Source organism: Danio rerio, chromosome 25 (assembly GCF_049306965.1).
Source record: "Danio rerio strain Tuebingen ecotype United States chromosome 25, GRCz12tu, whole genome shotgun sequence".
NCBI lineage: Eukaryota > Metazoa > Chordata > Actinopteri > Cypriniformes > Danionidae > Danio > Danio rerio.
The window spans coordinates 38,642,501-38,656,147 of record NC_133200.1 but is presented as its reverse complement, the minus strand read 5'-3'; the positions used below and the strand labels follow the sequence as shown (position 1 = coordinate 38,656,147).

The 13,647-nt window shown below is 41.4% G+C and overlaps 2 protein-coding genes across 5 annotated transcripts in view; one reads left to right on the top strand and one right to left on the bottom strand.

Moving 5' to 3' along the window:
* The window catches only part of mphosph6 (M-phase phosphoprotein 6), a 365,175-nt gene that overhangs the window by 248,112 nt on the left and 103,416 nt on the right, over positions 1-13,647 (top strand). The window lies entirely within an intron of this gene.
* rpgrip1l (RPGRIP1 like) overlaps positions 1-13,647 on the bottom strand; it is a 135,279-nt gene that overhangs the window by 24,009 nt on the left and 97,623 nt on the right. For all 4 annotated transcript variants that reach the window (XR_012399897.1, XM_073942100.1, XM_068217379.2 and 1 more), the window contains 11 exon segments: positions 12,924-13,029; positions 11,914-12,057; positions 9,439-9,544; positions 7,741-7,887; positions 7,505-7,578; positions 4,852-4,991; positions 4,666-4,772; positions 4,505-4,555; positions 3,128-3,307; positions 1,449-1,566; positions 901-1,353 (listed from right to left, as the gene is read on the bottom strand). Coding sequence is in view for 3 of the 4 variants with exons in the window: in XM_073942100.1 (XP_073798201.1) it covers positions 901-1,353; positions 1,449-1,566; positions 3,128-3,307; positions 4,505-4,555; positions 4,666-4,772; positions 4,852-4,991; positions 7,505-7,578; positions 7,741-7,887; positions 9,439-9,544; positions 11,914-12,057; positions 12,924-13,029 (1,626 nt within the window). In the remaining variant the exon portion in view is untranslated.

The window sequence follows — 13,647 nt, the reverse complement described above, 5'->3', positions numbered from 1 at the left end:
CATTTCCAGTCTGGTCTTAGATGGTTAGGCTGGGAGATGACCAGCTAAAACCAGCTAGACCAGCCTAGCTAGGCTGGGAGCCCAGCCAAAACCAGCTATGTCCAGCTTAAACCAGGCTGGTCAAGCTGGTTTTAGCTGGAATTAGCTGGTCATTTTCCAGACTGACCAGCTAAGACCAGGCTGGAAATGGCTGGAAATCAGCCTGGAAGTGGCCAAAACCCCTCTAAAACCAGCCTGGTCGACCAGCTAAAACCAGCCAACCAGCCTAGGCTGGTTTAAGCTGGATTTTTTAGCAGGGAGCACATAGTTGACTGCAGCTGGGCACCCATATACATTCATTAGTTAGCCAATCAGATCTATCCTAACTCACTATAAGTAGCCTAGCTAGATTTACTCCCTTATCTTCATTTTCCGAAGAAACCCCCCATCCACCCCTTTCTCCTCCTTTCCTCCTTTACCATAGGGGAGCTCTCGAGAACTACCTGATCTCGTACTCCCCTTACATGCTCTATGGACCTGGCGGGAGCCCTTGGCTCAACCATCTCCGAGCTCAGGGTTCTCTCCCAGGTCAGCATGCCAAACCTGCTAACAGTTGTCAAGCAATATCTAAGTGTGAACTCACAATGAAGAAGATTCCAGTTTCTCAATTCCGGTCTAATCCTTTAGAGCCAATGTCCACTTACTCAACAATGGGCAAGAAGTTTCTAGTGAGTCTACAGTCTTTGGTTAGCTAGTTTGGTTCTATTTCTAATAAAGGCAGAAGCTAAAATCTGCAGAACAGTTCACCTCCAGAAACCGGTTTAAACATACTTGCTATAGAACAACCATTTTTGGTTCCTCAAAGGACTTCCAAAGTAAAACATCCTTTAATGCAATGATGGTAGACAGGCAAAGACTCACCAACTAACTGAATGGTGCTAAACACCTTGCCATCTCGCTCCAGAAGTTGATTTAACCTGATTTGACCAGCAGCCACAGTGCGAAAACTCAACCCCTCGGCGAGTTGAATCTCCACTGTAATGGAGCTGGTGTGGAGATAATTCAAGAAGAGATCATCCACTCTCACAAGATACTGAGACGAGAAGCTGTAGTCTGGACGTCCACCATGAACCACAGGTGTGGACTGAAGCTCGAAGTCGTAAAAGGCATATGTGCAGAAGGTGGACGGGTCTTTGTCCTTTAAACTTTCTACAGCTTCAGGTGAAAACTGTCCTTTGCCCAAGTGGATTTCCAGAAGATTCTCGCCTCGGGTCAGTTGGACGGTTCCTTCAAACTCATCTGTAACATCATCACTGGTTTCATCTGGCCTGAAAACATGGGTCTTGGTCCCGTATGCAATGTCTTTCAGCTGGGCTGGAGGGACACAGGAAGAATTGGTTTTACTAAACACGACTGTTAATTGGGGCAACATTGGGAATCTGAAGATCAAGTGTTGCATGCAACTAAACCTTCAAGTTTTCTTATCTTGGCAGCTCTCATGTCCAGAAGCTGAGCCAACTTCTCTGACTTTAACTCATACTCCAGTTTCAGATCATCCATCATACGATTGACTGCTTCAACTTCAGCCTACAATAAAGACATATAAATATATCCATGTGTGTCCAAACTAATCATTAAAGGTAACGTGAAATACATTTTGTAACCACTTTCTTTGCTAATAGAATTGCAGTTGAGGCAAAACCATTTTAAATGCAATTTCAGGCTTATATTTGAGCAGGTTGGGTCTAAGCCAATATAGAGACCAAAGTAGGTAATGTCTGAATCAAGGCAGAGGTCACACGAGAGTTAAGTCAGAGTCAATACAGATCTAAAAAAGTCAAGATACAGTACAGAAATAGGTCAGGTCCGAGTGGACAAAATGGACAAATCTCAGACAAAACTGAGACAAGAATCTGGGTTGAGGCAAATACCTCCACAGGGTCAAGCCTGAGTCAAAACGTACCTGAAGAGAACTGCACCACAGTCAAAACAGAGACTAGTAGAGGAATGAATCTAGATCAAGACTGAGCCAAAAATGATGATTTTAAGTCCAAGACCAAGGAATAGTCGTCAAAATCAGAAGAAAGCCATGTTTCTGTCAATACCAAGAAAAGAAGAGGGTCTAGTCTAAGTTATTATCAGAAGGGAGTCAACTCTAAGTCAAGACCCAAGAACAAACAAGGATCAAGTATAAGTTTAGACCAGAAGAAAGCCATGTCTCTGTCAATAACAAGACTAGAAGAGGGTCAAGTCTAATTTAAGACCAGAAGAGAGTAAGTCTAAGTTAAGACCAGAAGAGAGTAAGTCTAAGTTAAGACCAGAAGAGAGTAAGTCTAAGTTAAGACCAGAAGAGAGTAAGTCTAAGTTAAGACCAGAAGAGAGTAAGTCTAAGTTAAGACCAGAAAAGGGTAAAGTCTAAGTCAAGAGTATGTCCGGGATAGGGTCAAGATTAAGTTAGGACCAGAAGAGAGTAAGTCAAGACTAAGTCTAGAAGAGTGACAGGTCTACGTCAAGGATGTTCCCAAAAGAGGGTCAAGACCAAGACCAGAAGAGTGTCAAGTCTAGGTCAAGACTGACAATTGAAAACTGTCAAAAAAAAGACCGGAGTCAAACTGAGACCTGAAGATGTTTGAGGCCAAGTCAAGACAGAGACCTAGACAGAAGGCAGAAAACGGCTCCATTTGAATCAAAACAAAGACCTGAAGATTATGTTCAAATCAAATGCTCCAGAATCATTAACAAGAAGACCCTTAAAATAAGATCTCCAAGATGTTTATTACAACACTGCTCCATAATGAAGTGTATTTTCCACAGATAGGGGCACTGATGGGCAAGACTTCTTTTATTACCTCACAGTTGACTAAATTGTTTAAAATGGACATTCAATTCTTTAATTCAATCGTTCTGAAGTATCAAAAGCTTTTGAGTCTAATTTGGGAGATGAATAGTAATTAGTTGCAGAGCCAGTCAGGTCAGTTTAATCCTCAAGTGCATCTTGACATAAATCTATTTTATATTATTTCCAGAGAACCTATGTGTGATACTGAAGTGGGTCACTATTGATTTCACGTGGGCTTCTGTATAATAGAGTGACAGTCAGATGATTATCTAAGGTCTATTAGGGTATCAGTGTGAGGATTGATCAAACCTGGTAGTCTTTATTGATCTTGTGCTGGATGATGAGCATGTTCCTGGTCTTCTCCAGCTCTTGAACCGTCTCCGCGTAAGTGGCCTGCAGTTCCTTCAAAGATCGCTCCACGTCCACCTTCACATCTTCCTCCACCTTCTCTAGGAATCCGAGCTCTCCGCTCTTCTGACTACGACGGACCTGAAAGATCATTAAAAATGCAAAACAATAGTGAAATCTATGCAATAATGAGGGTAGCTGGAATGCACAGATGATCAAAAGCTTGGCTTGGCTTTATTTAATTTCCCTTCGGTTTAGTCTCTATTTCAGAGGTCGCCCAGTGGAATGAACCGCCAAATATTCCAGCATATGATTTATGCAGCGGATGCCCTTCCACCCGCAACCCAGTACTGGAAAACACCCATACACACTCATCTACATACACTATGGGACAATTCCCCTATAGCACATGTGTTTGGACTATGGGGGAAACCGGAACCCCCAGAAGAAAACCCACGCCAGCATGGGGAGAACATGCAAACTACACAAAGAAATGCCAACTGACCCAGCCGGGACTTGAGTCAGTAACCTTCTTGCTGTGAAGCCTGTGAACCCTTGCAACAAGCCTAAGTTTACTTAAACTTTTAAACTATTCATCCACTTCACAAGAAGTAGTTATAATTCCCTTTCTAAATAAATAAATAATTCCAGGGTCCACTCACACGTGCAAGTGTTTTATTTATTTTGTTTAATTAACTATGAGTCAATTCTGAGTATTAAAAAAAATAATAATAATAACAACATGTTCTTATTAATCATTAATATTCATAAATTGAGCTAATTTCGCTACATAAATTAAATAAGATTTTTAGCGCTAGTGTACGAGTGTGTGTGAATTTAAGAGTGTATAGGTGTTTCCCAGTTCTGGGTTGCAGCTGGAAGGGCATACGCTGTGTAAAACATTTGCTGGAATAATTGGCGATTCATTCCATTGTGGCAACCCCTGATAAATAACGGACTAAGCCAAAGGAAAATGAATGAATGAATGTCTATAGTTACTTTCATAATTACACTGGGCGGTTCATTCCGCTGTGGAGACCCCAGATTAATAAAGGGAGTAAGCCGAAAAGAAAAATGATTGATTGATTACATGGTTGATCCTTAGCCCCCAAAATCTCACCATAAAACAAGTAAATGTAATTATTCATTCATTCATTTTCTTGTCAGCTTAGTCCCTTTATTAATCCAGGGTGGCCACAGCGGAATGAACCGCCAACTTATCCAGCAAGTTTTTACGCAGTGATGCCCTTCCAGCCGCAACCCATCTCTGGGAAAGTAAATGTAATTAGTTCAGTAATAATAAATCATTTGTAAATAGTTTTGCAGTCCAGTATTTACCTTGATAAGCATCAGGGCTTCGCTGAGTTCAGCCGCATCGATTTCACTTTCCTTCAGAGAGCAGAATCACAATTCAACAAATAAAACTTCCACATTGTTTTGTTTTGTTTTTTTTTCCGGATGAATTACTCCCCCACGCTGTGATAAATATTGCACCTCACCTTGGTGAAGAACTTCATGCGATCTTTAATTTCCTCCAGTTGCTGTTTCTGCTCGAGGTAGCGCAGCTGAAGTTGCTTGTTTTCCTGCGTCAGGTTTTCATTTACATCTTGCGTGAAAAATCAGACATCAGTGCGTGAAACACAGCGTCGGTTTAACAGCAGCTGCGGGTCGTGTGTTGGGTTTACCTCTCTCTGCCTTGATCTTATCCAGGATCTGGTTTTTATCAGCGAGGTCAGACTTTAACGCCGTCTCCAGCTGAGCGACCTGTAGTTTGAGCTGCTGTTCTCTCGTCCTCCATTTCTGCTCCTGACTCACATCAAACGCACTGGTGCGACACAAAAACCACACTCAGAGCGAAACACTTCACAGTAATGATCACAATAATAGGCATGAGCAATAATAACAGTGCAGTTAACACACAACACAAGACCCCATTTACACACAGTATTAAAGGTGTAGTTCACCCAAAAATGAACACTTCCTGCTCATCCACACTCCATCCAAGATGTAGGTGACTTTATTACTCAGTAGTTGAATCTGTGGCTCTTGGTGATTCTTATAATGGGAGTGAATGGTGACCGTTTTTTAGATTCAAAATTAACACATGCAAACAAGTGCAAATCTATATCCATGGCTCCTGATGACACACTAGGATCTTGTGAAGCAAAGCAATCGCTCCGTGAAAGAAATCGAACCCTATTTAAAATATTATTAGCTTTAATATTAAGGTTAGCTTTAAGATATTAGCAGGCTATAGTCTGATTGTGCAGTTGAAATCAGAATTATTCACCCTCCTGAGAGTTTTTCTTCAGGAATTCAGATTCAGGAATTTTTCACAGTGTTTCCTCTAATATTTTTTCTCCTGGAGAAAGTCTTATTTGTTTTATTTCGGCTAGAAAACAAGCAGTTCTTAATTTTTGAAACCATTTTATGGTCAATATTATTAGCCCATTATTATTAAGAGATCTTGTGAAGCGAAACAATCGCTCCGTGTGAGAAATGTATTAGCTTCAATCCACAGTGTGACTGTAGTCCAATTGTAATCCGGCTGTGTTGATAACTTAATTCCCAGTATTTAACACCTGACCTCCCGTCAGGCCCGGATTAAGATTTCAGAGGCCCCTGGGCACAATGTCTTGTAGGCCCCCTACCTGGCTGCTATAGTTAAATAAAAAAATAAGATATTATATTTTTAAAATAAAATGAATCTATAATGTGACCATGCGGTGGCGCAGCAGGTAGTGCTGTCACCTTATAGCAGAAAGGTCGCTGATTCGAGCCTCGACTGGGTCAGTTGGTGTTTATGTGTGGAGTTTGCATGTTCTCCCCATGTTCATGTGGGTTTCCTCCGGGTGCTTTGGTTTCCCCCACAAGTCCAAAGACATGCGGTACTGGTGAATTGGGTAGGCTAAATTGTTCGTAGTGTATGTGTGTAAATGATGTATGGGTGTTTCCCAGAGATGGATTGCAGCCGAAAGGGTATCCATTGCATAAAACATGTGCTAGATAAATTGGCGGTTCATTCCGCTGTGGCGACCCCAGATTGATAAAGGGACTAAGCTGACAAGAAAATGAATGAATAAATTAATCTATAATGTTTTGTCTGCATTTTTAAAATAAAGGATAAACTGTACATATATTTCTAGTTCTACAAAGATTTTACTTATTTTTTAAGGATTTAAAGCACACTTTGAAAAAAATTCTAATACAACTAGTGAAAATTTATGGATTTTAAATACTTAAGTTTACTAAAGAAATACAAAAAATGTATATATATATATTTTTAAGATTTATTTTTGGCCTTTTTGCCTTTATTGAGAGAATAGGACAGTATTTTAGACAGGAAATGAAAGGGAGGGAAAGAGAGAGGGTAGGGTCGTGAAATGTCCTCAATACGGGATTCGAACTCGGGACGCCCTGAAGTGCTACTGCACCATATGTCAGCTCGCTAACCACTAGGCTATTGCGCTGTAAAAAAATGTATATTTAAGGGTATTTTGTTAATGTATAACTTCTATAAACTTAAAATGCATATGATTTGGATATAACACCTCTCCAATCCAGTTCTATGACTCTGAGTCCTCCATTACCCTGTAGCCTAAGACCGGTTACTCACTGAAGCTAAGCAGGGCTGAGCCTGGTCAGTACCTGGATGGGAGACCACTAGGTAACACTAGGTTGCTGTTGGCAGTGGTGTTAGTGAGGCCAGCAGGGGGCGCTCAACATGCGGTCTGTGTGAGTACTAATGCCCCAGTGAAGTGAAGGGGACACTATACTGTCAGTGGGTGCCGTCTTTCGGACCAAGGTCCTGACTCTCTGTGCTCATTAAAAATCCCAAGGGCTTTCTCGTGAAAGAGCAGGGGTGTAACCCCGGTGTCCTGGCCAAAGTCCCTCTATCGGCCCTTACGATCATGGCCTCCCAATCATCCCCTTCCACCGAATTGGCTCTATCACTGTCTCTCCACTCCTCCAATAGCTGGTGTGTGGTGAAGCACTGGCGCCGTTGTCCTGTGGCTGCCGTCGCATCATCCAAGTGGATGCTGCACACTGGTGGTGGTGTGGAGAGACCTCCCCCCCCTCCCTCATGATTGTGAAGCGCTTTGGATGTATGGCCATACATGATAAACATGCTATATAAATACACATTACATTACATTACACACACACTTATTAATGATTCCTACTTGTCTTCCTTGTGATGAAGAGTAGGCAAAATCTGATATGTAGTGAGGGGGGAGGGGGGAGAACGTGTTCATCAGACGCTGGATTGGAACCCTGATTAATTAAGGATCTAAGCTGAAGGAAAATGAATAGTATTGAATATATTTATCTCCTCACCTTTTCACTAGTTTATCGCAGTTTTCTTTGAGCAAGTCTCTCTCTTTCTCCAAATCCTGGATTCTCTCTTGTAACTGGAAACAGACTCGAGTTACAATAGTTATTAGCATCATATCGTATTCTATTGCATCAAAGGTTTGTAGTTTATAAATATAATAGTTCATTTATTTCAGCTAGTAAGCACATTTCTCATTTAGTACAGCTAAACTGTGTGTGCTGTGTGTGTGTGTGTGTACCTCCAGCAGGTGTCTGTGCTCCAGGGCTCTGCTGGTGATCTGTGTCTCCAGCTGTAAACTCTTCAGTCTCTCCTCCTTCAGCTGCCGGTTGCCATCCTCCACCTTCAGCAGCGCAGCATCGTGACTGGCCTTTAGAGTCTTCATGCTCTGCGGACAACCATAAACACAGCAGCTGATACTCACATCAACACCAGCAGAGGGCAGCAAATACACACACACACACACACACACACACACACACACACACACACACACAGACACATAGGGCTCTGTTTTGACGGTCCATGCGCAGAGAGCAAAGCGCAGGGCGCAAACGCATTCAGGGCGTATCAGAATGCATTTTTGCTAATTTAAGGATGGGAAAAATCCACTTTGCGCCGTGGCTCATGGTCTAAAAGGGTTGAGTTTATTTTCTTAATGAGTTATAGGTGTGTTTTGAGAAACCAATCAGAGTCTCATCTCCCATTCCCTTTAAGAGCCTTGCGTCGCAAGTGCATTTGCTATTCACAGGACGTAAAGTAAGTGTAAGTGGAAAAACTGAGCATTTCACAAGCAAATAGTTAACAGTTTTTTTAACAGAAAACAGTTAAACAGAGCATCTACCCCGCAAGAATGAGAGATAAATGATCTACTTTCACATTCGCTCTCGTGGATAGGGAAACCTTTACGCACAGACATCAATTAGCATATAAATAATTAATTTCATTTGTTAAGCGCAAAGATTTGTTTCAAAACTATTTCTAAATTCAGTTCTAATTTCCAGCAAACGAATAAATAAACAATAATAACAAAATGTGCTCAAAAACCTGAGTTCTATCCTAAAACACATGCTGTGCCTCATACGGTCTAAAACCTGACAGGTGGGCAAATCTAAGCTTGTTTTTAATAAAACAAATATAAATATGCATATAATAAATAATACTGCTGATAATAATAACATTACACAAAAGCAAATTGTTATGAATGAACTGAAAAAGCCTCCCGAGATGAAGAAGACATAAAAGCAGTGATTTTTCATATTTATGTAGGCTAGAAAATAATATGTTTTGTAATATTTTAATCCTTTATATTTATATTCTACATATATCCTTATTATATCTTATATATATATCCTTAATATTTTATTGTTTTCATATGTAAAGATATTTGTGTATTGCTCTACATCTTGTGTGTAAGCAGTGTGTAAGCGAGGCGCAACTCTGCGCTGGAGTTTAGACCGGGTTTGTTTTGGTCTAATGAAAAATCTATTATAGATTCTCAAAATAGCAACGCGCCAGCGGTCCGCCTGAGAACACCTTCCTTTTTAGACCAGAATGCCTATGGGCGCACATATGAGCGCAAATGCATTTACTATTTAAACAGCGTGCTGCAAAACAGCAAAACGACACTTGCGTAAGGCTGAAACTAGCAAATAACATTTGCGCCGTGCCTTGCGCCGCATTGTGCCTGGTGTCTGATAGGGCCCATACAGTGCATCCGAAAAGTAGCATTATTAAACAGCCTTATTCCAAAATGGATTTAATTTAACAGTGTCTATTATTATTATTATTATTATTATTATATTCACTTCCATTTGTTTTTCAGTGAATATTGTTAGTTTCAGTGAGTTTTAATTGTTTGTTTTTTTCTGTGCACAAAAATATGTTTTGACCAACAGTTTTAGCCTTGAGTTGTCATCACTAAATCATCCCTGTGTACCTCCTGCTGCTGCAGAAATCTTCCCTCCAGCACTGCGAGTGTGTTTGCCTTCTCTGACAACAGCTTCTGTAGCTTGATCATCTCCACGTTATCCTTGATGGTCAACCTAGAAAACACATTGAGCATCAGAACAGCAGGTGAGCGTGAATGTGAGCGTTTACAGGTGAGTGGGCTTGACAAACCACCTGTAGAAAGCACACTCCTTCATCTGGCATTTTAACAGATCAGTTTTGCATCAGAGACTTTCTGATGCTGTGTTCACACCAGACGCGGAACGAATGAATCGCGCTATTCGCAGTTTACTCGCCTCATTTGCGCGTCAAATTCGATTCACAGTAGACGTGGATTCGCATCATAGACTGGGCTTCTATCTATCCGGTGATGTTAGCTTCGTTGCTAAATGGTTAACATGTATTTTATTGAGAGAGTACCTGTTTTTGCTTTAGGAAGGCTGAAAAACACTGTGCATATTCGTTCTGCGTTGTGTCCACTAGATCCTTTCAGAGGTGCACCCAACTCTGTGAGTTCATCAACTCCTGCAGAAACTGTACCTGGATGATGGAAGCTTTCAGCGGTGCTTCAGACGGAGCCGTGCCCAGTTTGATGAGCTGGTGTCGGCAAGAGGATTCTCCCCTGGGACACCAACAACAGGCACTACGTCATAATCACGCCCCTACAAAAGCAAGCTCCTGATTGGTTAACGTAGCGAGAATGTCTGCTGAAGTTCACATTAGAGATCTGCGCGGGACTAAATTTTGAATCCCGCTCCCGCCCGCACCCGCCAGGTTTTAGCCCGAACCCGACCGCTCCCGCTTATATTAAGAATTTATTGTCCCGCTGCCTGACCCGCCCTGTTTTCTGGCCGCTGCGCCCGATCCCGCTAAAGAGCGAGGGGAGAACAAAACCAAAAATCCCATAGCTTTACAGTCCAGACAGCCAAGCTGTCTGTATAAACACAGACGCACACAGCACCAAGCAGACACACAGACACATCTCTCTCTCTCATACGCGCGCGCACACTAACACACACACAAGCACCAAGCAGACACACAGGCGTTTGCTGTTATATCAACTCAAAGGCTTGTAATACCATGTATTAAGTACCAATGTAATACTAAAAGGTTTTATATAAAGGTATATAAATACTGAGTCGCGCCAGCTCCGGGCCGCAGCGCACATTACTCTCGGGCCGATTCCGGCGCGGATGCGACAGCGTCGGCTCGCTTACGGCCGCCGCATCTGGCCCGATTGATTCGGGCCGGAATCAGGCAGTGAGTCTACAAGCATCCGGAGTCCGGCAGCCAGAGCCAGGCTGAGTGGTAAGTCTCTGGCAGGCGAGAATCTAGCCGGAACTGGCCCGAGTGTATTTTGCTATCTGGGAAAGCTCTCTCTCTCTCTCATTCACGCCCGCACTAACATACACACACAAGCACCAAGCACACACACAGGCAAAGCTCTCTCTCTCTCTCTCTCATTCGCATAGCAATATCCGCGATATTGCTAGGCAGCCCACTCCCGTCCCAAATTAAACCCATTACCGACCGCTCCCGCGATTTATTCGGAAATTTTTTCCCGTGCCGCAGAAATCTGGTCGGGTCCTGCGGCACTCGCGGGACATCCGCGGGAATGCAGACCTCTAGTTCACATTTACCAACTCGAATGATTAGCAAATCAAACACACAAAACACAGAACTCGCGATGCCTTATTCGTGTGTATCGCGCCGCAGGATGTCTATTCGCATCTTTGCATTGACTTAACATGTAAATTACTCGCTCCTGGCGCTTCATCCGCGTCTAGTGTGAGCGCAGCAATTCCCTCACTCAACATCTCTTAACGGCCCATGAAGTGCTTTGAAATGAGCATTTTTATTCAATGTTTGACGTAATCTCAACTGATACATGATGAGAGGGCGGGGCATACTGTAGCTCCTCCCCTTTAAAAAATAGCCAGTAGTGTTTTGTTTTATCACAGCTCTGCCAGTGAAGAAGATTTGATTTTAAATATGAGGCGACGTAAAAACAAAGCATTGATCCATTTAGGGGGAAGTGACAAACTGCCAGCTCTGTATTTTTATATCAGGTTTCTTCTAAATGCCAATTTTTTTTTTTATAATCTTTTTATTGTTTTTAGCATAAGAAATAATCAATAACCTAAACAGAACAAAAAAACAACATAACAAATAAAAATAAAATATAAGTCGGGGTTACAAAGGCCATTTCAAAATACACAAATAGTCGGACAAAACATAATACAACATCATCCAGAAAGCATAAGAAAATAAATAGAATTAAACATGAAACAGAAATAAATGCCAGTTTTGTCACTGTTTTGGTGCGCACTAGCTTACAGATATCCTAAATCAACTAATACAGATACTATCATCTAACAAAAAAATCATTTGTAAATTGCTTAGGACAGAAGCATCTGCTAAATGCCTGATTGTAAATGTGAGTGTTCAGAGTAGAGAGTATGACCTCTGTCCGCTGGCCTGCTGTTCTCGGACCTGTAGCAGCGACTCCTCAAACTCTCTGTCTCTCCTCTTCAGCTGATCTCTCATCATCTCTGCTGACCTCTCCAGCTCCTCCATCTGCATCTGCTGGCTCTCGATCACATTCTCCCTGAGGGCGCATCAAACAGGGATTGAGCTTAATGTTATTTTAGTTAGGCATGCGCAATAGGACTAAAATATAAAGATATAAGGTGCACATATGCAAAAGTCACATCGAAGTATGGGCAGTGTTTAGTATTTATTGTAGTAGACCAGAGGGCTATTAAATAAAAGTGGTTTAAATAAGCTGAGATTAAAGTCAAAAGCCTGACTTCAATGAGTCGAGCTAAACGTCGACGCTTAAATATGTTCCATAACAGCAAGATGAAGATCATTTGATCTAACTAATCTGAGTTCAGCTTACATAATCTAGATAACTGCTCGTGCACGTTACTGTGAAATCCTGAAGGTCGAGCGTAGATGCATTAATTATGTTGTGTGCTACCATGGCAACGAGAACTGAAATGAGACGCAGCTGTTCACAGCGAGTTAAAACAGATAATAATGTAAACATAATACCCATGAAGCTAAATTGGCCGTAGCGTATGAGTGTGTGTAAATACAAGAGTGTATGGGTGTTTCCCAGTACTGGGTTGCGGCTGAAAGGGCATCCACTGCCTAAAACACATACTGAAATAGTTGGCGGTTCATTCCGCTGTGGCGACCCCCTGATAAATAAGGGACTAAGCCAAAGAAAAATGAATGAATGGTAAACATCTGAGATCAGTTCAAACTTTTCTGAGGTCAAGGTTTTACAATAAAATCAGTTGTTTACTGTATGTGTTTACGTTTTGTTTTAGCAATCCTGCCGAAAAATTTTACAGTTTTATATTTATCGGCTAATGTATATCAGCATTAAATCCTATTTCAGTGGATCCCTAGATTTAGTGTTGTGTTTCTGTTTGAGGGTCTGTCAGTGCAGATTGAGTCACTCACAGGTTGCGGATTTCAGCGCGGGCCTCGTCCAGCAGGCTGTGTCCATAACGCGGCAACAAACTCTGCGGTGGCTTCGCACTTATTTCTCCCTCAACATGCCTGAGAGCTTTAAGAAGAGCAACACAACAGGGTCATACCTTTGTACCATCCTTAATTTCAACCAGCTATCATGTTCTCTCATGTTTTTATATATCATTAACATTTACATTTGCAGATACATTTAGTCATTGAGCAGATGTTTTCATCCAGAGCAACTAACGAATGAGGAAACCTTGAGAATTTCTTTAAAACAAACCCCAACATAACTCAAGTGTTTCTGAATCAGAATAGAATAGAGTTGAAAGTAGAACATAGAATATAATGTGAAGTTAGTAGAGTAGAATACAACACAGAATTTTAAACTTCGGAATAGAATAGAGTAGATCACACCATACAGTATGTAAACAGAACCTAATATATACAGAATAAAATATAATAGAATGCAGTAGAGTAGACAATAAAAGAACAAAACAGAATAAGACAGAGTGGAACAGAAACAAAGATACAGGACAAAAATAGAATAGAATGTGTCATACAGTATGTAGAACAGAATATATACAGAATACAACATAATAGAACAGAACGTATGTAGAATGGAATAGAATTTACTACACATTATTCTATTTTAATCTATTATCTACATGCTGTTGTAAAACAGAGAACAGAACAAACTAGAACAGAATAG